Source organism: Sorghum bicolor, chromosome 3, assembly GCF_000003195.3.
Source record: "Sorghum bicolor cultivar BTx623 chromosome 3, Sorghum_bicolor_NCBIv3, whole genome shotgun sequence".
In the NCBI taxonomy this organism is placed as follows: Eukaryota; Viridiplantae; Streptophyta; class Magnoliopsida; order Poales; family Poaceae; genus Sorghum; species Sorghum bicolor.
Genome location: NC_012872.2, coordinates 64,142,672 through 64,168,838, shown reverse-complemented (window position 1 = coordinate 64,168,838; position 26,167 = coordinate 64,142,672). Strand labels below are relative to the sequence as shown.

General features: G+C 40.6%; 2 protein-coding genes across 5 annotated transcripts; one reads left to right on the top strand and one right to left on the bottom strand.

The window, feature by feature from the left end:
- Positions 181-14,601, top strand: LOC8072146 (MATH domain-containing protein At5g43560). Of its 4 annotated transcripts, XM_021456613.1 has the most exons (14): positions 445-639; positions 1,158-1,376; positions 3,526-3,637; positions 6,252-6,340; positions 6,423-6,491; positions 6,565-6,694; positions 7,221-7,379; positions 7,484-7,847; positions 8,536-8,645; positions 8,927-9,068; positions 11,084-11,290; positions 11,375-11,502; positions 11,592-11,778; positions 12,602-14,601. In XM_021456613.1, exons 1-14 carry the CDS (start codon positions 636-638, stop codon positions 14,357-14,359), a joined length of 3,678 nt encoding a protein of 1,225 aa, XP_021312288.1. In that variant the 5' UTR covers positions 445-635; the 3' UTR covers positions 14,360-14,601. The 4 variants fall into 4 exon arrangements, with proteins under 4 accessions (XP_021312287.1, XP_021312289.1, XP_021312286.1 ...); XM_021456612.1 differs by lacking the exon at positions 445-639 and adding an exon at positions 181-403 and having other exon boundaries at positions 11,084-11,502; XM_021456614.1 differs by lacking the exon at positions 12,602-14,601 and adding an exon at positions 12,197-12,301 and having other exon boundaries at positions 438-639; positions 11,084-11,502.
- On the bottom strand, positions 15,226-19,779 carry LOC8079280 (myosin-binding protein 1). Its single transcript, XM_002456384.2, has 6 exons — positions 19,385-19,779; positions 17,593-18,651; positions 17,335-17,502; positions 17,102-17,251; positions 16,861-17,013; positions 15,226-16,788 (listed from the first exon to the last, which is right to left on the bottom strand). The coding sequence occupies exons 2-6, from the start codon at positions 18,554-18,556 to the stop codon at positions 15,503-15,505; spliced, it is 2,721 nt and encodes a 906-aa protein (XP_002456429.1). The 5' UTR covers positions 18,557-18,651; positions 19,385-19,779; the 3' UTR covers positions 15,226-15,502.

The window sequence follows — 26,167 nt, the reverse complement described above, 5'->3', positions numbered from 1 at the left end:
TTGTTATGGTAATTTTATTTTGTAATAAATTTTACTCCCATGGACTTCATGTCGGCAATGGATAGAAAATGTGCTGCAGACACCAGAATTTCCAGAGATGCCTTGACGGCCCCCGGCTGTTTGCGTGTGTACTTTCGCTGCTACCTTCTGCTGCTGCGGTAGTCCCCATCCGGCCATCCGTCGCGGTCCGCCGCACGGGTGCGCGCATCTCGGCGGCAGCAAGCTGACCGCGGGAGGAAGAAACACACATCACACCCTAGCTCCTAATCCAAATACTATACTCTTTCTTTCTCTCTCCCCTGTCTGCTCCATTTCTCCTCCCCCCTCGCCGTGCGGGAGAAGCGCGTGAACCGCCGCCTCAGCTCCGTCTCGCCGTGGTCGCAGTTAGCCGCCGTGGACGCAGGTTTAGCTCTGCTCTTCTAGGCTTCACAGGTGTAGTAGACCTAGGCTACCAACACAGCGCGGCGCAGCCGAGCGGCTCTAGGCCGCCGGTCCCTCTCACCCCTCTCTCTGAGGGATCCTACGCCTGCCGCAGCTCAGTCCGCCGCCGCCCCCGTAGCGCCGCTCCCTTGTCGTGCTAGTGGCGTGGAGATCCATGCCGACGCGGATTTGGAAGTAATCCTAAGCTTGCTCGGATGAGTTAGTTCCATCTTCAATCGAATCTTCGTATCCTCCCCCAATCTCCATTAGGTTTGCTTTGGATTGATGTGTTGCTGCGTGGTGGCCGAGTAATCCAATCCATCATTATCGATCCGTGGATTTAGTTAAATTCAACATCAGTTGCCCCCCTTGACACCGCATGACTTCTAGTTGCCGAAGTAAGTGCCAGTGTAGTTTGGTTTCCAAAAGGGGTTTCCCGTGGAACCTTTATGCCCCACAACAAGTCCACCCCTGGCTGGAGTAACTTTAGCTTGATTCTCTACTCTACCCAGTTTATTCCTGTAAAACTCAGTGGGGTTGCATATGAAACGGAAGGTCCTTTTATTAGCCTTGTTGTAATCCTATGCCACGTTTATGGGATGCTGTTGCTTAGTTTGCAATTCTGGAGTTGATTCAGTGTGAATTTTGAGAGGTCATCATACATTTGAATTTGTTGATTTCAGACTGTAATTTTACTATATTTAGTGTGAATTTGTCCTTGTTGTTTCTATATGCAGCTGTGACTTTAGGCAATTGTTGGAACATCGAGGATTTGCTGATGGCTGATGCTGTCACAATGGATGATTCTGCTGCAAGCACCAGTGGGTTGGGGGACAAGGATCACAGTGTCTCTGCTGATTCCCTTTCTGAGTGGCGCTCCCGTGAGCATGTTGATAATGGGATCCCTTCAACATCCCCCCCCTTTTGGGACACCGATAGTGAAGACGATGATCCTGGTGCGTGATACCTGCCTTTGAGTTTTCTGATGTTACCTGTTGCTGGCATTACAGTCTAACATATTAAATCCATAAAAAGTAGAATATCATCATCACAATTCACAACAAAGAAAATAGATACCCTTCTCTGAGGACTGGAGTCTATACTGATTGCTTATGATCCATGGACGCAGAGCTGTCAGTATATGCCTGGAAATTATGGTACAGTGTGTCAGTATGGGCATAGATTCAAACCTCTGAACTGAAAGGTTTATAAGTTCCTTGATGTTTGAAGAAAGCATAAAATAACATCGTGGTTTACTTCTTTTGTTTGCAATTTGTTCCTGTGCTCCACTTCTAATGTCAAGAGTTTACCAGTACTACAGTCTCCCCGTTGAGTATTGCACTTTGGATTTTTGTACTGTCCCGATCTTAAGGGGTGTCTCGGGACTAAATAACTAGGTTACCTATCCTAATGTAGCTAGGTTAACTTGGCCTATTTTCTGCATCTTGCAGGAAGTATAGTTTGTACGAAGTATTGTTTTCCCTTTTTGTGGGTCAGCTTAATCTTGGATTATGATATAACACTTCAACCTTAATTCAGTTAACTCTTTTGAATCCACAACTTTTCTGTGGTTAAGCATCCAATTCACTCGTAATCCTGAATCAAACACAAACTTAAATTTTGAAATGTTTGATACCAGAACTTCAGATGGTAGAACAGGAAAGCTGTTGGCAAATCAAATGCTTAACTCTGTTCACTCCACTTTAATTGGGGGTTTTCTCATGTTACATCTTGAAATAGTGCACCCTATTCTATAAGAGATGATAAGTCAGATGGTAAATTAGCTACTCGGCACTTAGTGTTAGTTTAACATCAGTCTTGCATATCGCTGGAGCTTCTAAAGTTGCTCGTTCTCTTGGTTAAAACTGATACTGAATGCCCTAGAAATGATGCTGCAAAGTATATATTTTAGAGTACTTTGTTGTTACCTTTATATTTGAGAGGTTTGCAAGTTACTGAATATTGTGTAATTGATTAGTACTGGCCAAAACCTTGATGGGGCTGCTCAGTATGCTATGGGATTTGGTTTGGTTTACAAGTGTTATTTAGCATTCTGCATTGTGCTTGTGCTCATGTACAGTTCGTCTCAAATTGTAATCCCATGGGTACTAGCTCAAATATTTTATGCGGTAACCTGTATACCATTTGGGTAATTGCTACATGCAGTTTTTTCCCATCCATGTGATGAAGAAATCACGAAGTTATTACATTTAAATCCCTGAGAACTCTTTTCCAATGCCCATATATAATCTAATTACCTATTGATGTAGGATGTTGTTATTTATAACGTGACCCCTTACATATAACCATGTCAATTAGGATTAATCTTGTCATAAGGCATATTAGTGCTAGACATGTTTGTGTAGGCCTAGATGGTTCCTGGATGAGAGAGCTACATGAAAACAGCAGCTCTGAAGTTTCTAGTACTAACTAGTTGTTAGTTGATTTAATCAACTTGAAGGTTACCACTGCAGAACGCAACAATCAAACTGCTGGAGGTGAAAAATAGAGCAAATTGGCCTTTTCTTCTAGCTGTAACAGCTGTTTGCTTAGCTAGCAAGTAGGGTAATGTCAGCTGTGTACTATTAGGTCAGTTCCTGTAGCAGTGCTGTAGTAACCAACCCTGAAACCATAAAAGGGGCAGGAACCCTCCTGTATAGTACAAAGTTTGGGATATAGAGAAAACTTGGTCATGAAGATCAAGCTAGCATATGGTGTGTAGTAAGCTTGTGTGTATGTGTGATAGTATAGCTTGTCTGTGAAGATCAAGCAAGGTGTGTAAGCTTGTAGTGTGAAGCTATAACATCAGTATAGTACAAACTTGTGTTACTAGCTACTTGTGTTGTTGAAGAGAGAATCAAAGTGATTTTATTTCGAACAATGTCTGTGGTTAGCTTCAGCGTTTTCGCATCAGTATTTGTGCCTGGTTGATTAAAGGACAAACATAAGTGCTTGTTCTTAGTTCACATCTTGACACACTGCTTGATGTTATCACTTCCTCACATGTGTTTCTTTTTCCCTTTGGTGGCATTTTGAATTGTTTTAATTTACTAGTAGAGTGGATGTTGCAGTGTCATTTCATTTTGAGCATATCTGTGATCTCAGGGCCTAGACCTTCAGATTTATTTGGGAGATATACTTGGAAAATTGAAAACTTTTCAAAGGAGAAGAAGAGAGAAATGAAAAGTGAACCATTTGAAGCTGGTGGCTACAAGTGGTAAGATCAAATATTCCCAATACTGCTGTGGCATTCTGCATTCCTCATTTCTAGTTTTCTTATTGGTCTGGTGATGAATGCACTTTGAAATGTCTGTGTTTTAGCTTTGTTTTTATATGCTATTAGTCTATATTAACATGTTTTTCTTAGTTGTACTTCATTACATGTGGCCTATTATGTATAAATCATTGCTGTTATTGCAGTACAGTGCTCTCTGGCTCATGTTTCTTCACTGTTTTGTGTGACTGTCACATGTGTTCATAATGGTTTCAAAACCCTAGTGCCCTCACTGTTAGGGTTGAACATTAAATCGTGATAGGAATCATAAATCTCTGCAAACTGGAAAGAATTAACTCTATATAATTGTTATTTTGATTACCTTGTCTTATAGAAAGTTCAAAAATGGTTCAGAACCTGTTTGATGATCTACAACATCATTACCAATAGCTGTCCTGCTACTTGAAACATTCCTTATCGTTCAGTTTTTGAAGCCGTAATATTCACTCCATGTTTCCATACATCAGTTATCACACTGATTTTTGTATTTGCTATTCTATGGGCCTAACTACTATTCTGTGCAATTGGGTAAATCAGTGTCTTAAAATGCCATATATTGCATTCCTTTATGACTTGCTACAAAGCAAGTTTTCCATATGCTCTTCCCACAAGGCAACAACCTTTGAGGACGACATGGAAGTTCCATACTAACCATAAATTAGCTTTCATTCTGGTGATGTAACCAGGGCCTTGCTAGGATCTGGCCATTTTATTATTTCATTATTTATTAAATTTTGGTGATGGAACTATAGAGGTGTTAAAACCATTAAGTTGAAATGTATCACAGCATGAGTTATGTGTATACCACTATTCTGTACCGCTTTTATTCTGAGACAGTGCTGCTACAAACTCAGAAGCCTAAGTTTCAGTCACTCTTAAGAAGGGATGCTTTTGCTATCAGTTATTTATTGTTACTATTTTTTGACCTTTATCAGCTTCCATGGATTTTTGATTGCTTCTTCAACCTTTTCTGAATAACATAAATTCTTATATTTATGATATTTTCTATATTTGTCTTGCTGATATGTGATATGTTGATCTTTGCTGGAATATCGTGGTTTTTCTCTACTTGGTTTTACTGCATTCTTGGGATCCTTTCAATGATTTTATCTACTGCTTTAAAACTTAAATTAGGGCGCAGAGCATGGTATTAGGTCACCTTTTAGTCCCTAGACCTTTTCTTCTGCACTCTAGTTCCACCATATTTCTATGATCCTTGAACCAGTTAGTCTATGTAAAGTGCAAATCATCTTATTTCCGTGTGCCATGCTGTTATTGCTGTTACGATTAAAGGAGACTGAACTGGATCGTACTATCGAGGCCCAATAGGGACTATATATTAGAGTTCATGGGAGACACAAGAGGGAAAAACTCTTGACTATTATACCTTAGCAGTTAACACCCCCCTCTCAAATGCAACGTGAATGCAATGTTGTTTCATTTGGAGAGTTGACACGATGCATTAGACTTGAAAAAAAAGAAATGAATTACACCAAAATCCAAAATAGAAGATGTCGTCGAAGCGTGCAACTCTTGAACATCGTCGATGTAGAAAGTGATCTCCACAAGAGGTTACTGCCTTCACAACACGTACTTCAGCAAATACCTCGAGTCTTCACAACACAGTACTTCAACTCTTCATATATGAACCTTACTTTGGAGACTTTTAAACTCGACAAGAATAAAGAGATGTGTCAAATCAAGCCAAAGGAAGAATAGAAGAGATCACTGCTGCAAAACGGCAAGCAGTAGGATAGGATAGAATGATGATGACGATGACAAATAAACGGCCTTTGATTATGAAGTGTAGCAAAATGGCTACAAAAGAGACTAAGAGGGCATAGTCGCATCAATGATGATTAGCTAAATCAACGGGACTCAGCTAAGCAAAGAAAAGAAAAAAAGTTGGCTGATTTGACAAAATATGTGGACATGCTAGACGAATTGTGATGTGTAAAATTTGGACTTGGATGGACACCTATGCAACTGATGCAGCGACGCAGCGGAATTTAGGAGAGGGCCTCAACACACTAGCAGCAGCACAAATGATATCAAACCAGGGGCGGGTGAAAAGCTGCAGCAATTCCAGTCAGAGTGGGCAGAGACGGATGGACTAAGACAGATGGCCCCGCGGGGCCGCATCAATTCTATGGGGAACCTAAACGAGCAGGCTTCGCATGGCAATGTCAGGCGGTGGCGGGCGTAGCTGTTCGCGAAGGGTGATGATGAGCAGGGCATCCGCGATGGGCGGAGGCATGTGCGGACGGCGCGCGGACTCCCCCGACGAATGGCGCACAGAGGAATCACGCAGACTGGAGTTGCTGCGAATAAAGGGAGACTGAACTGGATCATACTATTGAGGCCCAATAGGGACTATATATAGAGTACATGGGAGACACAAGAGGGGAAAACCCTTGACTATTATACCTTAACAATCGCTATCGTTTTCCAGTAGTCGTGCTTTTTCTGTATTTGGGATTATAAATTGTTGAGCAGCTCAGTTTGTAATGCGCACTGCTTGGATGCTCTATAAGTTTATCTCTTGCTCATTTTGCAGGTATATTCTAGTTTACCCTCAAGGATGCGATGTCTCCAATCACTTGTCATTGTTTCTTTGCGTTGCTGATCATGAAAAACTTCTCCCAGGTTTGATACTACTATGTTGCCTATCCTTTCTTTTGTCCTCCACATATCTTTTGCCTCCTAATCATGGTCTTGATGCTTCAAGGATGGAGCCATTTTGCACAGTTTACTATAGCTGTAGGCAACCTTGATCCGAAGAAAGTTAAATATTCAGGTGAGCTGAACTGATGTTTTCTTCCTTCTGAGAAAAACAGCCAGCTTCAGAAGTTGACGAAGTAACTTTGCAGACACCTTGCACAAATTCTGGAAGAAGGAACATGATTGGGGGTGGAAAAAGTTTATGGAGCTATCAAAGATTCAAGATGGTTTTCTTGTTGACGATGTTCTTGAAATCATAGCTCAAGTTCAAGTTATCAGGTAGGTAGTTTCATAACGATTTTTAAAGAAATCTGATTACCATGCTTTTAAAATACCAGTGATGTTCATATGATGCATTTGGAATTGATATGATCTTGTTGGGGTAGTTTGTGCTCTTCTTGATAATTCAAACATGGATTTCTTGTGTCATTTTGTCCTATTAAAAATTCTAACTTTATTACGCTACAAGGTGTAATTGCTCATTTAGTACTTTAGTAGAAACTTTCTTTCAAACTTCTTTTAGTCGCAATAAGCTCTCATCTGTTGCATTTCATCCAGATTTGAGATTTCCTTATGTTTGAGGCCCTCTCTTTACATGTTTACTATTGTTTAAACCGTGGCTTCTGCGCCTATTATGTTCTCAGCTAGGTCTGAGAATTTTGCTTCTTGATACTGAGTTAAAAAAATCCTTCTTGATATGAGATTATACTTCTCAAAGATCTTAAAAAGAGAGATGTTGAGTTCTCATCAGTTGATCACAAAAACAAATTGTAACTGTTATCTCTTTTGTTTTTGGATACTGGAGAGAGAAAGCAGACAGACCATTTCGTTGCCTTGATCGCCCTTATCGTCGAGAACTGCTCCGTGTCTACATGACAAACATAGAGCAAATTTACCGACGTTTTGTTCACGAACGCAGAAGGAAACTTGTCAGGCTTATTGATGACGACATGAGGTGGTCCAGGTCAGATAATGGGCCTTTGAATATTGTGAACACAGAATGGTTTAATACTTGCCATTTTTTTGTATATAATTTATAATGTATGCTGACCCTTCTTTCTGTTGCAGTTTCCGTGCTTTCTGGCTTGCGATTGACCCAACAACAAAACATCGCATGTCCAGAGAGAAGAGCGACATCATATTGAAAATAGTGGTGAAGCATTTTTTTGTTGAGAAAGACGTGACCTCAACATTAGTTATGGATGCTCTGTATACAGGTTTGAAGGCACTTGAGGCCTGTAGCAATGGCAAGAAAGGAACAGTAACTTCAATGGACTTGGAGGAGCTATCAGCGCCTATGGTCCATGTTGATATGGACATGTTTGTTTTGGCTGGTGACTTCATAACTTTGCTTGAGAGGGCAGCTTTAGAGCCCTTGTCTTGTCAATCTCTGTCACAAAAAGATGACAAATGTTCCCAAACCCGTGCCAAGGTAGGTATTGTTATATGATTAATCCGATCCCTTAGGTATCATTGAGATTGGATTTTCTTCCCCCAAGTGAATTCTATCATGATTCCACAACATTAGCATCTGTTTAGTTTCATCACATTGATATGAATTAACTTTGTTTTGCTCAAAATTTATCCACCTGTTTCTCATCCAGTATTTAATCTATTTTACTTGCTAGCTAGAACATCCGTCGCAAGTGTGGCCACACCCACACTAGGTAGTTGTGATGTCTAATAAGTTCATAACCTAAAGAGACTGGTGTCAATTGAAAGCATCATAGTATAATTTCTTGTATTATTAATTTTGATTTCTTTCTCAAAGCTAATTACTCACTTAAATTAGTCACTCTCCAGGTGGTTGCACTTGAATAAATGCAATATTTGCTTCACGAACAGATTTGTTACAAGCTTGCTTATTCCCCTTGAATTCTTCACTTTCTAGAACTCCAAAATCATGTAATCTACATTCCGCAATCAGTCCTGGAAGTTCTACCTCTGATGGTGGAAGGCAAAACTGAAACCATTTTCCAGTAATATAAGTGGCGGTATAAATCTAATTGTCAACTGTTCTGCTTGTGGTCTTTATGCCTTGAAATTGGTAGCATTATTTTGCACAATATAATTATTGTTTTGCTGCTTAGCTTTTTTCCTTCTCAATCTCATCCTTCCAGGATGGTGGTACTGGAGAAATCAACAAAGTTTCTATTGAGCGTGAAGAAAGGCGTCTAACTGAGCTTGGTCAGAAGATACTTGAAATATTTGTTCTATCTCATATATTTAGGTATTTTTTTTGGTTTTTACTACCTTCTTAGCTCCACATGGTTGCTTTATTGGTCAGACTATGAATGTTTTCAACCATTTTGTTTCTTCTGGTATCATCTCATGTTTAGACATCGTCAACCAGAAGGTTCATGCCGCCAATTATCTAGAAGTTGTTTAATGAACTTTTGCTTTTCTGCATCAAAGTGTGTTCTTTATTTACCAATGTTATATGCACAAAATTTGATTCATTCTGTTCCAGTATCATGACATGCCCTGACTACTATTTCATGCATTGCTTAGTGGGATTGAGGTTGCCTATCAAGAAGCTGTTGCTTTGAAGAGGCAAGAGGAGCTTATTCGTGAAGAGGAGCTCCTTGAAAATGAGATGAAGGGGAAGCGTGGCAGTGCCACTGAAAAGGATAAGCGTTCAAAGAAAAAACAGGTTGCGTTCTTGTTGTGGTTCTGTGCGCCCACTCTTCTTTTTTAATTCCTGATTCAATATAATGTGGTTAGCATCAGGGTGACTTGATGAAATCATTGCTGCTGACCTGCTGTAGCTTGCTTGAACAAGTTTGTTGGGTGCATTTGGTTTGAGGACGAAGTTAGATGGGATATGGCCACCCAGGATCTGAGGGTGGGTTTATCAATGCTTGTTGTTTGTTTGGATGGATGGATGGGGCAAGCCATTTTTCTGCTTGGTTGGATGGGTGAGAATAATTAACTAATTGTATCTATTATTTAAAAATAATGACAACTAATTATACACTATTAAATATACACTAACACTAATTTTGTCATGATAATATCTAATTAAACTTAGAATATGTTAATAAGCACTACTACTACCTTAATTGGCACCAACCATATTAACACTTATCAAAGTTAATCTTGTCATCACAATTACTAAGTAATAATATAATATACTAATAATCCTTAATTTATTTACTAAAGACAAAGATTAGAAAACATGGATGAGCTCGTTCGGCAAATTTTTAGTGGCAAGGTTATCCAGCATCTGGGAGGACAACTTGCTCATGAACCAGACAACACCTATCTATGGATGGCCACATCCCATCCAGGGATATCCATCCAACTGAACGCTCCCTAACTGGAAGAACATCCAGCTACTTGAATCTGTGCATTATGGAACTATTATTTTCCTGTTAGGATTCTTAATGACCGATGTGTCTTGTCTTGTTTTGATGGCTTGATGCATGGCAAGTTTCCTAGTCGTTGTCTAGAGTTTCAAGCCTAGATTGGTTCACCATCTCTGCTTTGTTACTGGCAATTTACTGTGATGACTTCCTGGTGTTAATTGATTGAAACCAATCAATTTTCTCAGTGGGTGGCTGAGAAAAGAAAAAACAATATGGGGGCTGAAAGTGACTGCTGCTGCATTTTACACATTTCCTTTGACTAGAATCATCATGTTTTAAGCACATATAAATTCTAGTGTCAACTCAGGGCTATTTGGTCAAGTTTAAACTGCTCTCCTTAGCCAATACCTACACAGTCCTCTCTGATTAGTGACTCCTAGATTTTATTATTTTTTGATTCTTTAAGCAAACTTCATACTTTTGCTTTATATATATAGTTAAATTAATAAAGCCACAGAAGACAACTGTTCTTCTGGCGAATGAGTTGTAAAGGTGAATAAAAAACATGATGGTATGGACTGGGTTCAGGTCAGGGTCTGAGGACTGAGGGTGGAGGGTGGAGGCAAATTTGCCCTCCAGGGGAATTTGGATGCCCTGAACCGCCAGGGGTACTAATAATGGCGAGATCTCTTGTCAGCAGCTGACTCATCCCTGTGGCAGGAGGCTCTGGTTGTTCTGAGGCTAGTTTATTTCTTGCCTATTTTAAAGGAAATGACATGCTTTGTATATATAGATCTATCTGTAGCATGTGTACTAATAGACTGATAAGGCTAACTGATGGGGTTTCGTAAAAAAAAAAGTTCCACAAAAAAAGGCTAACAGATGGGTATGGATCTAGTAAACTATAGCTAGCCATGCATTGAAGCCAACTATCATGTAAATCATGTGTGCATGCTAATCCAGCTTGCTAGTTCCTGGATGCGAGCTGCTATTGGTTGGTGCACTGCTTCTGTATGCTGCTTCTACCTTGCCATGTAGCCGATGGCCCTAAGCCCATGGCCCCATAACACATCAAGTACCATGTAATTTGGATTAATGTTTTATTTGTATCCGTAAAATACATTAGCTCTAAATTCTGAGCTCTCAAGGTCCTCAAAGTTATCATGAGATGCTTCTATCAAGTTACCAGGAAGCTTTGCATGTCAAGAACCCTTTTTTTGGTGGTACCATAGTACATGTTGAACTAGTGATTTTTCGAGCCTCTACTTTACTGGCATCTTTCTTATTAATGCTCAGTTCGCCATTTCTTTTGCATTAAGTGACATTTTATAAATTTGTTTGCTTACACTAAGAATTTCAGGCCAAACAAAAGAAGAACAATCGTAAGGTCAAGGACAAGGAAAGAGAAGAGAAATCTGATTCAAATTTTCTAGAAAGGCATCAGGATGGAAGCACAAATCATGACAGGGAGGACTCTAAGCAGGTAGGGCAATCTGCTGTGATTAAAGCTGATAACTTTGGAGAAGGTGCTTCAGATTTATCAGACAAACTAAGTGGATCAACAGAGGTATGCCAAACTGACACGTGTGACAAGATTATACTACCTGTGAATGCAATGAATGATGTTGGTATTGAGATGAACAATTCACAGACATGTAAAGATGACGATTCTACTGTGGACATCGAGACACTGGTAACATCTGTGTCTGCTGCTGTGAACAGCATACGAGGCAAAATAAATAATTTGCTAGACAGTACAAGTCTTATAACGCCTAATAGGTCAGTTAGCATTTCATCCAAACTTCGCAATATTTCTCTTGGCAGCTTAGATTTAATAATTTACCATAACTCGCAATTTGGCGCAACAGAGGAAGAAGTCGGCGCAACAGGGGCATCAGCAGTATAATCATTTCCCAGTATGAAGATGACCTTCCCTCATCTAGCTGCTCAGACCGCAACATGTCTGCCTGTGGTCCAGCTCCAAGGCGTGACCAGGAGACTGCTCTACTCACCTTAAAAGATCGGCTTCGTGAGCTTGGGCAAAGACTACATGAGGTGAAGCAGCTGTTCTCAAAAAGCATTGGGCACTGTTTATAATTATGCTTTAATTATTATTGAATGTTCACTTTAATTTAGGATGGATCTGCCTTACTGGAGCACACTCTTTTAAGTTTATTTTAGCTTTATCATAATTTTATACCCCTGAGTCTGGTTTGCATTGTTGATATACTAAAGATATACCTGCTGATTTTCAATTTGGAATTTTAGATCATCTTTTTGAGATACTTTTTTTCGCTAAAAAACATTACTTCGTTTCTGGTTTAGATTTTCATTGTATTTGACTGAATTATAGTACTTGTAGAAAACTCAAGGATTTTTCTAGGAAATATACAAAATGTAAGATGCAGATCTGTGGTGCTATAAATACGATGCTTTGGAATTTGATTGTGATTGCTACATAGTTCAATTGCAGGGACAAACACCAGAGCTGTTGCTCTAATACTGTGGATATGTTTTGGCGATATAACACATATCACTTGATTATCAGAGCAACAATTCTCCCTTTTCTCTTGTATATGTACGGAAAGCACTGACCACCTCCATCTCTGTGAATAGCTGTAGCTGGATACATGAAGATTGCATTCTAGATGTTTTGTTTCTTCTGAAAGCGTATATTTGGTGACTATATTTGTAGCATATTACTTGGTAGTTGTCCTAAAAAAGAATTTGGTGATTCATATCCTGGGTTCGAAGCTTATTAATCTTATACTAAGATTATACATATTCTGTAGCACTTCTATCTTTCATCTATCCTGCTGCTTTATTTAGCTGCCAGTAAAAAAGTTGATTTGTTTGTTTGCATTTATGTTTGTTTCAGAAAGAAATTGAGGGCAAGGAACTGCTTAAGGCCCACTTGGAAAAAAAGGCAGCTGCTGAGGCCACAGTGGGTTCATCCTTAGCATCCTCATCTAACTCAGAAAAGACTCCCCAGGTTCTGAAGGGGCCAGAGCAATCCTCGGTAATTGTTAATGATGCAAATATTGATGCACCACTTCCAAAGGCTGTACCTGTAGCCACAAGTGACGACAGCAATGAAGCTGTTCCAGCAACGGCAACATCCACCATGAACACCAAATCTGTGCTTGTCAGTCCCACTCCAAGTAAACTTGAGCAAGTTTTGTGTGAAGAACATGTATCAAGTTCAAGCCAGCAAATCAATAAAGCTCCTCTGACGCCTTCAAGATCACCACTAGTTGATAATAAGGCTACCCCAACTCCCCCAAAATCACCTGTGCCACAGGCTGATACAGTTGTTAAAGCTACTCCAGCTCCACCCAAATCACCATTGCCACAGATTGATACAGTTGCTAAAGCAGCAGCTCCCACAAAATCTTCTACATCACAGCTTGATAAAGTTGCTAACATACAAGCTGCCCCCAAATCACCAGCACCCCAGGCTGATGAAGTTGCCTCACATAACTCAGTATCGCGACAGATTCTGTCCACATCTATCTCCAAGACTCGAGAAGATACGGTTTCTGAGAGGGCTTCAGTTGCTTCTGTACCTGGAACTCCTACGCCAATGTCAAGGCCTACAAGTGCACCTCTGCTACAGGTACCAAGATCAACTATGCCACCTACACCATCAGTCCAAGTTTCTCCGTTGCTTTCACGTTCACTGACTGTGTCTGAACGGCCAAACAATGAGCCTTCACCTCCAGCCCCAGTTTATGTAACACAGACATATCGAAATGCAATCCTTGGTAAGGGCCATCTTGATACTACTCCAGCAACTCTTGAGCAATCAACTTCTGTTTGCCCAAATACTGCAGTTTCACAGCCATGGTCAGCATATGCGATGGCAACATCAGTCATGGCTCCTTTCGAAAGGAATGACCAATTACCAGGTAAGCAAGGCTTCGTGTTTGGGCCTAGCAGGGCAGAAGCCCTTAATAACCGGCACTCATGGAAAGGTAACAGTGATGTTAACGGACATACATGGAAAGATGATGTTCCTAACCAGCAAATGACCAATTGTGATGCGCATGTGCACCACTCAAAAGATATTTCTTATCAGCAATTAAGCAGCAGTGGGACAGAACAACCCAGATTGGGTGGATTACAGAGTAGGGAGCTCCAGAGGGAGATACCTGCTGCAAGCTTTGTTTCACGCCAGCAGTATGGTTCAGTGGGTGAAGAATTCCCTCACATTGATATTATAAATGACTTGCTTGATGAAGACCAAAGCAGTGCGCATATGGCAGTCTCTCCCCTCCATGAGTATCATACATTTGGTTTGCCCTTTTCTTCAGGAGGCAATATGGCAGACTCAGAAACAGCTTCCGTAAGTAGTTCTGTCCGGTTTGACTTGACCGACCTTTACTATGACGAGGGTTACAGGAGGGCCTATGACACGCAGAATGCTCTGCGTAGGTTGGATGCTTACCCCAACGGAAGGTTGGACTCAACTGCACCGCAGCGTTGGCCATATAACCATCCAAATCCAGCTGTGAACCTTGGAAATAGTTCTAATGTATTTCCACAGCAGTTGGGAGAGTATACTAATTTAGCTAGTGGGAGGGTGAATGGGGAATATTTAGATTATATGTATCGCCGTGCCAATGGGCAATGGTGATGCCTGTATACGACCCATAATAATACTTGTAACAAACCATGGTGCCAAGTCTAAAGTTCGCCATGTCCTTTAATTTGAATTGTTTCAAGTTCAAAATAGGAAAGAACGAATACACCATGTAAAATTTTACCTGCATTCAGCCTATCTCGTGCTTGTACGTTATTCCTGTGGTTCGAAGAGCATATGACTGCAGGTCTGCAGCTAACAAGCCAAGCGTACATATCGCAGCCCTGTCGCCTATTGTTCGCGGAATTTTATAGTGCTTTCTTTCGATTAATGTGTTTTGGCATGTTATTAAAAATGTGTTTTGACATAATGACATGATTGGCTTCTTGGGAAAGAAGCTTGATGTGATTATTTTTACGGCATCTGCGTCTGATAACTGCAGGACGAGAAACATTTTCAGTCAGCCTTTGCTGCAAAAATTGGAGGCTAGAGACGTTTTAAAACGCGTATACGTTATTATTATAGTTTGTCGTAAGTCAAAGTTACTTAAATTTATTAGTCAATTCATAAATAATAACTTAATTAATACTCCTTTCATTTTAAATTATATGATATTTTGACTTTCCTAGTTTTTTTTCTTTACTATGTGTCTAAACTTAGTGTATATCTAAGTGCATAGTAATAATATACCTTGAAAAGTTCAAATGTCTTGTAAATAATTTAGAATAGAGCAAGTATGTTTGATTTATTTTTTTAAATATAAACTCAGTTAAAGTTAGAGAAGTTAAAACAAACATCTTGGAACAAAGGATGCACCTACCGGCTTACCAGGTCATGTCCACTACCAGGCACTTACGGAACGTCTCAGCCTATCCGGTTTTGTTTGTAACACCAATTATGATTGAAAATTATATGCCTTCTATGCATCGAAAATTCCTTTCCTGTGAATTTCCTTCAAGATAATTACAACAATATCTGGTGCCTACATACAAGAAGAATTTCTTTTCATTTAGATGATACACATGATGCACAATTCATATGTTGATTCAATACCTATTGCAATCGCAAAAAAAAAAAAGAAAGAAAGAAAGAAAGAAAGAAAGAAAGAAAGAAAGAAAGAAAGAAAGAAAGAAAGAAAGAAGATACCTATCGCACAAATAAGTTTGAAAATGACTATTATACACAGTTTGGTAAATTCTATTTCTTGTCAATAGCAATTGCTCGCAGTTCTCTCAGATTGCAAGCAATTTCCTGTATAAACATCAAACCTTCGTCGCCATTCCTGAGGGAGTTGATGCTATGTTCAAGAAAACTGCGATCTCCTTCTAGTGTCTTCAGTCTTCTGTTCAATTTTGAAATTTCTTCCTGCACTGCATCTAGATCAATCTTCCCACTAGTTGTCAATGAGCCAGCTTCTTTGCTCTCTATCGAGCTTTCCTGGCGGTCTAACGAGAAGTCTTCTATGACATATACTTTGTCAGAGAGGTCATCCTTAACATCTGGACTGGGTAAATCAACAGAAACACTGTTGTTGGAGTAGAATTGGAGCTTTTGCTCCAATTTTCTCAAACCACTTGCTATATATGCCCTCTCCTCTTCCAAACTCACCAAGGAATTTATGCCCTGCTTCAAAGGATCTTCAAGATCACCAACGTCAAGCATAGCTGTATCCCTATTTTCTTGTTTAAAAGCCGCTTGATTGCCTCGTTCCTCTATTGCTCCACCTCCATACTGTCTCCTATAGTTTTCGAGCTCAATTTCCAGTTCCTCTATTTGTTGTTCTCTTTCAGCGAGTAACTCGTTAGTTTTCGCTAGCGCTTCACTGTCATATTCAGCTTGCTCTTCCATCATCCTTTGGTAATGCGAAGCTTCCATCTGCATTGCAGCCTTCTCATCCTGCAACTTGGTGATCATAGCCAGAGCTTGACTTGCAGCAATGGCTGAGGCGTTCCTCTCTTCTTCCAGTTCTCTGCAGAGTAGGTGTATTGATTTCCGGTCAAGATCAATCTGTCGTCTTAACCGGTCAATGGTGCTTTCACCTTCCATCTCACTGACAATGCTTCCGTCTAGAGACTCCAAACCGGAAGCATTCCTCTCAAGTGAAATTCTATTGGTAATGTTCTGCACCACCAACTCATCACCACGTCCATATGCACGTGGGCTAGGGCCTGGATCGACCCATGGTGCCTCAAGCCCCCTGGAAGCTGAGAGCTGTGATAGCAGTAGTCTCAGTTCTTCGTTTATGCTAGAAGTAGAGTCCTTTCCAAGGATTACATCCGTCAAGGTAGGGGATGGCAAGCTACCCTTGTTGCCAATGGCAAGTCTATAGGCTTCATTCATGCTAATCTGAGTGCTTAGAGATGGTCTCCTTTCAACAACACTGTCACTTGTTTTTGGGTATTCCTCGGTGGCACTATGATCTTGAGGTATTTCACCACTTGATCTTACGGTAGTTGCTGATATATGAGGTTCGTCCACATAATCTGCGCAAAATAGCTTAATGTAAGGACCAATTTTATTAATGTTTGCGTTGGATATAATTCATGTTTACTAACCTTTATCTATTAAATCTTTGGGAGCACTACCAGAAGGATCTTGGACTATCAGTTTGTGTGCCCCCATGTCACCAGTGGGTTCAATTTTATTAACTTCACCACATGTTTTGGAACCAGCACTAACTTGTGAAACATGGATATCCCCGCAATTATCTAACAGAGGAAACATGAAGTCCTTTATTTAGGTATAATTATCAAAGGTGTATAATTATATAAAGCCAATGGGAAATAAAAACCAAACCTTTCTGATTTGCGTCTTCTGAAGCACCATGATGAGCGTTCTCTAGCACCAGTTCATTTGTATGTGGATCAGCTGCTGACGCAATTCTCTGATGAAACTCACCACTTGATCTGCCAGTAATTTCTGGCACATCAACTTGTTCCAGAATACCTAGCAAATTTTTGCTGTGTTAGGGTTAAGTGGAGAAATGCTAAACAACATTTCATTTGTAATCAAGAATCAAGAGAACATACCTTTTATATTTCCTTCTTCTGAAACAGCATAGTGCTCCTCTAGTATTGTGAACTGAGATGTATATGGATCAGCGTTGCCTTCACTTGTGCTCTGAGATGGTTCAATCTCACCAGGAACCTGTGGTAGCTCATCACTTGGCATAACTGGAATTTGTGAAATACCAGCATCTGCATGATTATTCACCCAATCATATAATTTATCATTTGAAAAGAAGTGGCAGTAGAGGCAATCGTTCCAGTTTGTGAAGCAAAATTTACCTTCTAAACCTGAATTTTCTATAACAAGTACAGGATCATGCCGGGATGCCAATTTTCTGGATAGGCTTTCTTTTTCTTCCGTCCGGTCCACATCACCTCCGCTATTTGGATGATCATCCACAGCAGGACACGCCAAAGATGTATTGCAGGTGTCTTCAACACTGGGCTCCTTCTTGACAATTATTTCAGATTCCTTGATCACCACAGGGGAAGGAAGAACGGGTTGCTCACAAGCTGCATCTTCTTGTAAGTCTTCGTCCACAACACTGGCTTCACGAGATTGTGAACTTTTCACATCATTGGCACAAGGGACCTCAATCTCAGAGTCAGATGTCATCTGTAGCAGATCATCTCGCTCATTAGACCTGTAGTCAGTTTGGTGGTATATATCTTTAGGCTCCAAAGGCTCGTCCACTTGACATACTACAGAATACTCTGTGTAAATTTCTGGTGAGCCGAATGCTCCAGTAGGCTCTAGCTCTGCAGTCTTTCTAGAGGACAAAGCTACAGTCCGTTGCTTAAAATGCTGCCCACAGCACGAGCAAACTTTTTCACGAGGGGAATTCAAAGCATCATCAATTCTTTGTTTGCTATAAAGTACATTGGCATCCATCACAGTCTCATCTGTTTTATCATCATGGGTGACTTTCCCACAGCACCCTTCACACATATTTTGGGCTCCCGCGAGCTTCTGGTGGAGACTGCAGAAGGCCAAGGATGAAATCTCCGTCTTGTGAGTTTTGCAGATCAACTCTCTATAGAAACATGGTTTCTCGTTGCCCAGGACGTGATCAAGCCTTGAGCAGAAAGGGCATGGCGCTGGTAATCTGCAGAGACGGGCGAATCTAGTGACCAAGAAGCTGTAAACCGCGTCGATGAACAGCAGGAGCATCAAGATCCACTCAAGCAACGCCGTGGACAGTGTGCTCGATAGTCGGGGTAAGATTGGCATCCTTGTACCCATCTCCAACAGTGTCTCAAATCTTCAGAACAGTTGCTCCAATCTGTCAAGACTTGTCAAAGACTCGGAGATGGGTGGCGTTGGAGTAGGAGTGCTAGCTGCAAAGAACCAAACCAAGTTAAAGAACAAACTGAAGTGTGCGGTGTGATGTTATTAGAAGTATGTGACATCTATTGCGTGATAAAAAATGACAAGAACCCATGTGAGCAATTGGTATCAAAGCTCAGCAAGGCAACCGCCCTGAGAATATTTTTGGTGAGCTATTAAAGCTAATCATAGACAGATAAAAGGCAGGGAGCCCAAACACAAGGCTGGAAACCACTGGATATACATAAACTAAAAGCGCCGTGCACCAAACTCAGTGGAAATTGACAGATACCGACCACCAAGAGAATATTGGAAAGCATAAATTCAAACAAACGCGCACCAATCATGCCACATGAATACTTGAACAGGAAGTAGTACCTAACGAACACATCAGAAGTTTTCTGTAAGGACAACGCCAGGGAGCATGGGAATTGGACTAAAGATGTCAGGGAATTCAAAGCTATTCATTCTTTCCACAGAACCAAGTAGCTAGACTCAGCTAACATAATCAAAACTAGAACCCGGACGGTTCTAGCCAACATAACGGGCCGAGGACTCCAAGTTACCAAAAAGATTTTCAAGTAGCTAATCAATAGCACAACCATCCAATCCACTACCAGAAGGAACTGAAACAAACAAAGAAGCTCACGAGCCGACGAGAGCTGACCATGACATAGACGGGAGAATTAAGGTTACAGACCTGCAGGCATGGAGTCAGTGAGTCAAGGATGAGCAAGAACGCACCTGGCGATTGGCGAATGAATCGCAGCCCCCCCGCGAGATCCCGATCTGTGATGGCAGCAGGATGGAGGGCGGTCTTGTCGGGAGCAGCGAGCGTCCAAAAAGGTGGCTGAGCAAGCTTGCTAAACTAGTAGCAGCAGCAGAGGAGGAAATTAAAGGTGGCGAGCACCGACCAGACCAGTTGCCTCCCGTCTTGTTCCCAGCTCTCTCTATATAGGAGGAGGAGTGTTGTTTGATTGATTCCCTGGCCGGCTGGCCTCTCCGCGGAAGGAGCCAAAAACGAAAGCGGGGCGAGGTGGTGGCGGCGCTGATGAGGGCGGTGGCGTCGCCACGCCGGGGGCGGAAACGGGGCCGCGGGCTGGCCCGGACTGGACTCCGGACAGCGACGCGAGCCGGCCTCGGCCGAAAGGCTGGCGGTGGTTGAGGTCTCGGTGCGTTTGCAGACGTGGATCGGCAGAGTAGGTTGTTTTTTTTTTTTTTTTGACGAAAGGCAGAGTAGGTTGAATGCTAACCAGTGCGTTAGCTCTGTAGATAAGTGGAATAAACAAAGGATTGAGCGAGTGATTAGCGTGCGTTGAAACTTAAAACCCTGGTTAGGCGGGCGGGCGTGCTGGAGCCACAGCCAGGTCGTCTCCATGCTCAGGAAAAGATTCCCGTCGGCCGTAGCAGCGCGGTTACGCTTTTGTTGATACAGTGAGGGCGTGTTTAGATCAATTTCTTTTTATTCGATACTGTACCACCTTCGTTTGTATTTGTTAATTATTGTTTAATTATAGACTAACTAGGATCAAAAGATTCATCTCATGATTCACAGATAAACCGTGAAATTAGTTATTTTTTTTATCTATATGTAATGCTTCGTACATGTATCTAAAGATTAAATGTGATGGAGAATCTTATAAACTCTAAACAGACCTTGAGTCCTGTAGTCGTGTGTGTGTTCACAAAAGGTTATGTCGGAAACAGTTAACCAGCTCCAGGTTGACCACGGACAGAAGGTGGAATAATGTGATTTTTCTCTTGCAAATTGAATGGAATAATGTGAAATTGGAAGGCTAAGATATTTTTGGGTGCCAGCAGTCAATTCATTAAAACATTGATCACTACTAATTTTGTATACTGAGATTTAATGTTCTGAAACAATATGTATTGTTGTATGGGTTTATCTAAAAAAAGTACTTGCAGGGAAACAGTGAGCGCTAATATTAAGGTAGTGTTTAGTTGGGAGAATCAAGTAGGACAGGACGAGACTATGTGTTTAATTGGGAAACTCATGGAGATAGAGATAGTTAGAGATGTCCTAAGTAGAATATCCTATAGAATTTAGACTACCTTGTCCCACTCTCACAACGTGCTTCTCCATCTCCTCTCCCTAGGTGGTTGGGTTCTCCAGCGACGATGTTGGGGCAGGGTGTGGCTAGGCAGGTCGCTGGGAGGAGATGGCCGGACACGGCGAGCCCTAGGACATGGGTGAGCTCTTCGGCGTAGGCGAGCTCCCTAGCTCGACACAGGCTTCTCTGTGCATGAAGCTCCCTAGCTCGACACGAGCTCCCCAACAGTGCCCCAAGCTCTGCGTTGGCGCCCCAAAGGCTCCCTAGCTCAATACAAGCTGGCAGCACCTCGAAGGCTAGGCAGCTCTCCAACAAGACATGACAGGCTCTTGGTGACGAATGACGATTCCTAATTACATACGTCCAAACAATGGAAGGTGGACCTACGGATTACTGTGCCTAACGATGTTAAAACTAGCATCCACTCTATCTCACTAGATCCTTTCAACGAAAAAAGTTTTAGAATAACTCTATCACTCCAACCAAACACAAGCCAAAATAATTCTCTTTCAAAAAACAAAGACAGTACTATCTTATTCCATATTGTCTCCAAACCAAACACAATATAAGAGACAGGATGACTTATGACACTTAAAAAAACTAATCGAGGTTCATACTAAACTTTTTGCTAAAAGAAACATGATCGTGTCTATCTAGGTGTGCGGTAAGGTTTTATCTAATATGACTATTTTTCTGTATAAAAGTATTACATCTTAAACCAGTCATATCAAGTACTCTAGGAAAGTAAAGGTGCACAACTTGAAAAAGTAAAAGCGAAAGCATACAATAAGTAAAAAAAGCAAAATGGCACGATCTTGGCATGAACATTTGTCGCATGTCATTACTTGTCGATTTGCTATGTTTAGTCCATATTGGCCTATTGGGGCTCTAAAAATGATATAGATGTATCAATTGAAAATGTATGATTAGGTAGAAAATTAGGTAAAATACTTTGCTTTGTACCTTGCCAAACACGTTGAAGAAATGTACCCTTGATTTGCATGATGCCACGCTTCATCTCTAGAGGATGACCAATTGTTGCAGGCTTTGCACAAATAAGCTAGGTCGATTTACTAAAATCAACCAGGCCGGTTTTTCTAAGGTAGATGGAATCACCGTTTGCTGGCCACTCTAACATCTTATCTCAAGGGGTTTGATCTTTCAACATCTTGATGTGCTTCATCAACTAAACATTGTTTGGCTATTAGTTGTTGTTGATCAAGACTGGCATAACATAAACTAGATAGAGCTACAAGCCTACAACCCTTTAGCTTGGGCTTCACCATTTTTATAAAGATAGACTTGTTGCTTGTGATGCAGTGGATTCACAACAAGTAATGCTCTGTTTTATCTTTAGAAATAACTGGACTATCATTCATATCCAAAAATGGATCTTTTCTAGTTTTATCAATTGACAATCATTTATTTAACTTTTGTTCATGGTTAACAATGCAGTTATCACATGATTTTTCAAATCACTAATACAATTAGAAACAAAATTAGAATAATAAGTAGATAAAGTACCTAATGATAGTACCTCTAGCAAATAAATTCGAGAAGGTAGTTACTTTATTGTAGTGAGTGTACCTTCTTTTATTTTTCCAACAAAGGACCAAAACATCATATGAATTCTATCATTTATTTCTTGCACAAGTTGATCCTTAGATCTTGATTTTTGCCAATATTCCATTATGCTTAGCATGTGGGAGATGTGTGCATGTTTGTTGAATTTGATTCGGTTGAAATTACTAGAAACATATGAAATCAAAACATAAGTAGTACCATTTGTATAAAATGCAGTGCTGAATTATTCAGTAGAGTTAAGAGCAACATATAAAGCCTGACTATGAACATTAAGTTTGCATGAGATTCTAAATAGTAAGTGTAGCCTCCACTCTAGTGGCACATTGTTCAAGATATGTGGATTGAAAGTAATTGCCTAGATAACTAGTAAAAGAACAACCAATTCTCTCATTCATCATCATATTTTATAATAATAATAATATTGTGAATTTGCTACCAATAAATAAAAAGATGCAACATTTTGTTACATATATTGCTGAAATTAATATCATAAGTCACTTCATAATGATGATTGGCCAAACTCACTAGTTCCGCTTTTGATGTGTGAGTGTCGGCGTCTAGACTCGTGGTCTAGGCACAAACAAGTGTAAAATTGCGTGACTACCAGCCTGGATGGTGATGCAAGTGGAACACAGAGAATTTATACTGGTTCGGGCCGAGAATGCCCTACGTCCACTGAGATCGAGGGTCTGTATTGCCTTGCACCCAAAGGTGCTTGTAGTAGGGGGTAGAAGGAGGTTGCGAGAGAGGGCTAGGTCCCAAGTCTCGGCTTTGTGGTCGACAGAGCGCTGGCGGCTACTCTGCGAGTGAGTGTGTTGATCGTGTGTATGGATGAACTTTCTTCACTTAGTAGTGAACCCTGGCTCCCCTTTTATAGCCTCAAGGGGAGACAGGTATTTACATGAGTAAATTTCCTCTGTAGAATGGTGAAGCCACAGTCCCGACCCTGTTGAAGCCTGTCCATCTTGTCCTTGAGAGATGGCTGGCAGCATGGCTGCTTCTGTGGAGGGTTACCGAGCCCTGTAGGAGTCATGGGGGTCGGATCGGTGGTACTGCTGATCATCCTGTTAATAGTGGGAGAAGACAGCTAACAGTGACGCTGGTTAACCTTCCTCATTCCTCTTTTACTGTGAGGCAGTACACCACAGTGAAAGAGGTAAGGTTGCATAGTGAAAGAGGTAAGGCTACAGTGAGCAGGGTGGTTGGAATAGTCGCCGTCATGCCCTGCTGTGATTCAGAAGCCACTGCGCCTGTCACGTCGTGGGTACGGGCGTCGTGCGTCGGAAGCCTTGCCTTGGTCAGGTGAAGCGTCGTTTGGCGCCCGAGCCTTAGAGGGGTTGGGCGAGACGGAACTCACGCCCGAGGCCGAGGGGATCGGGCGAGGCGGTGTCTGCGTCCGAGCCTCTGGGGGGTCGGGCGAGACGGAACTTACGCCCGAGGCCGAGGGGATCGTGCGAGACGGTGTCTGCGTCCGAGCCTCTGGGGGGTCGGGCGAGACAGAACTTACGCCCGAGGCCGAGGGGATCGGGCGAGACGGTGTCTGCGTCCGAGGCCCAGGGGGTCGGGCGAGTCGTGGTTTGGCCCTGAGTTTCAGGAGTCAGATGATCTGGGGCCCGTGCCCTGGCGATTGCGGATAATTTGCTTTGTCCTTTGCGTTTTTTGTTGTCCTGATCTGGGTATCCTTTTTTATGGTACCCAACAGTGAGAATATATTGGTACATGTTATATTGCAAGATACTTATCACGCTTTCGTGATGATGAACATTTAGTTTTTAGGCAATAGTAAAGAAACCATCAAAACTCACGACCATGAGAACCTTGTCAAGGCGTAAATATCGCCAGGTTGACCTATGTCGGCCAACAAGCCTAGAGATCAAGAGATGAACAACAAGCTAGAGCTTTGAAAAGTAGTGCAAAGAGAAAGACATTGATTTGTGCGATTGTATTTAATTCAATTGACCATGAACCTTATATATATATAGGGGTTAAAATATGACGACAAACTTGGATTTGCATGCCAAAAATGGTTGACGTGGTAGGTCTTTTCAATATCTTTCCGATATCGTAGTTTCCTCATTTAGACCATCTACATACACATTCTGATTATCTTGACTAGAAGAATATAATGCTGAAGTCGATTTTACATTTTCGACTAACCTAGCTAGTTTTGGAAAACCGGTTAAGCCGACTAGGCCTGTTTTTCAATACCACTCTAAGGAGATATTTGGTTGCTAGTCATAGTTTACTACAACTAACTTTAGGCAAGTGTGTCAAGCCACAAAAAGTGTGACTAGCAAATTGATTGACACACTTTGCCATGCCTAAAGGAATTTTGCCACACTTTTTAACTCTATGACATGTGGAGCTCAAAAGAATCATGCCTAAACTTAGTTGTCAATGAAACACTTGCCAACTTAGTCAAACTTGTCTAAGATAAAGTGTGGCAAACTGTGGTTAGCAACCAAACAGCCCTAAGTTTCTGTCTCCCTCTTACACTTATTTTTTAGTTGCTACCACCGGTAGAGCTACAAATATGTACAGTTTTAATAAAAAAAAATTCATAATTCTTTAAGAGCAACGGCTCTGCTATTGGTGGTGCCTTTCCAAAACGGAAAGGGAGAGGTCCAACCGGAGCGCGATCGCGGCGTTCCTCTCTATCCGATCCTCTCCGGCTCTCCCTGTTCCCCCGGAAATCACCCCGTCCGAACGTTCGGACGGGAGACGTTTCCCGCGCGAATCTTCCCGCTTCCCGCACATTCAGGCAGCGATGACTTCCCGCGAAGCTGGTCACGAGATTGATTTCCGTCGGCGGTATGTAGTTACGTAAGTTTTTCTTCTTTTCTTTTCTTTTCTTTTCTTTTCTTCCCTTTTCTTTTTTCTTTTTTCTGGCAGCGTCTAAGTAGTTAGCGTATGTTTTCTTTTATTTCTTCCTTTTTTTCTTTTCTTTTATTCTTTTCTTTATATTTTTTATTTTATTTATTATTCTTTCTATTTTTATGTTTCTTTTATTTCTCTTCTTTTCTTTGCTTCCCATTTTATTTTCTTTATTATTTTTCCATTTTTATGTTTCTTTTATTTCTCTTCTTTACTAGCTCGTGTTGCACATTCTATTTTATCTTTTATTTTATTTTTTATTTTAATTTATTTTTGTTTGCTTGCATTCTTTTCTTTTCTAATTATGTTTTTTATGTGCTTTCTTTTTTTTCTTTTTCTTTTCTTTATTTTCTTTTTTCTTTTCTTTTCTTTCTTTTCTTATTCTTTTACCTTCATATGATGTTCCATGTTATTTTTTAAATGTTCATGTGTATAAAAAGAAACAAATAAAAAGAACATGATACATTTATTTTTTTTTCTCTTTATGCATCATTATATTTTTATTTTCTTATTATGATTTAGATGTTTTCATGTTATTTTTTAATATTCATATGTATACATGTGATATTGTGTGATATTTTTTCTTATGTTCATGTAGTATATATGTAATGTTCTATGATGTTTTTCTGTGATATTCGCATAATATACATATGATGTTCTCGTAGTATACATGTGATGTTCGATGATTTATTTATTGATGTTCTTGTAATATATATGTGATGTTTTATAATGTATTTAGTAATGTTCTATGGTGTATTTAGTGATGTTCACTTAGTGCACATGTGATGTTCGTCCTTATTTAAGTTATTCAAATATTTTATATATTTATCACTTGTTAATTATTTTTTTATGTGTATGGTTCTTCTTGGTTGTTTTACTCTAATTAATTATTTTAATCATTTTATTTATTTATATATATATATATATGATCTTCTAATGTGATGTTCACTTAGTATAATGTGATGATCTATACTGTATTTGTTTATGTTCACGTGAC

Coding starts and splice junctions, on each gene's coding strand:
- LOC8072146 (XM_021456611.1), top strand. Junction 3,638..6,251: donor GAAGCTGGTGGCTACAAGTG/GTAAGATCAAAT, acceptor CTCATTTTGCAG/GTATATTCTAGTTTACCCTC. Junction 6,492..6,564: donor GAAGAAAGTTAAATATTCAG/GTGAGCTGAACT, acceptor GTAACTTTGCAG/ACACCTTGCACAAATTCTGG.
- LOC8079280 (XM_002456384.2), bottom strand. CDS start 18,556: ATGGGTACAAGGATGCCAATCTTACCCCGACTATCGAGCACACTGTCC. Junction 17,014..17,101: donor AGAAGACGCAAATCAGAAAG/GTTTGGTTTTTA, acceptor TTCCTCTGTTAG/ATAATTGCGGGGATATCCAT. Junction 16,789..16,860: donor CAAAGATTTAATAGATAAAG/GTTAGTAAACAT, acceptor TATTTTGCGCAG/ATTATGTGGACGAACCTCAT.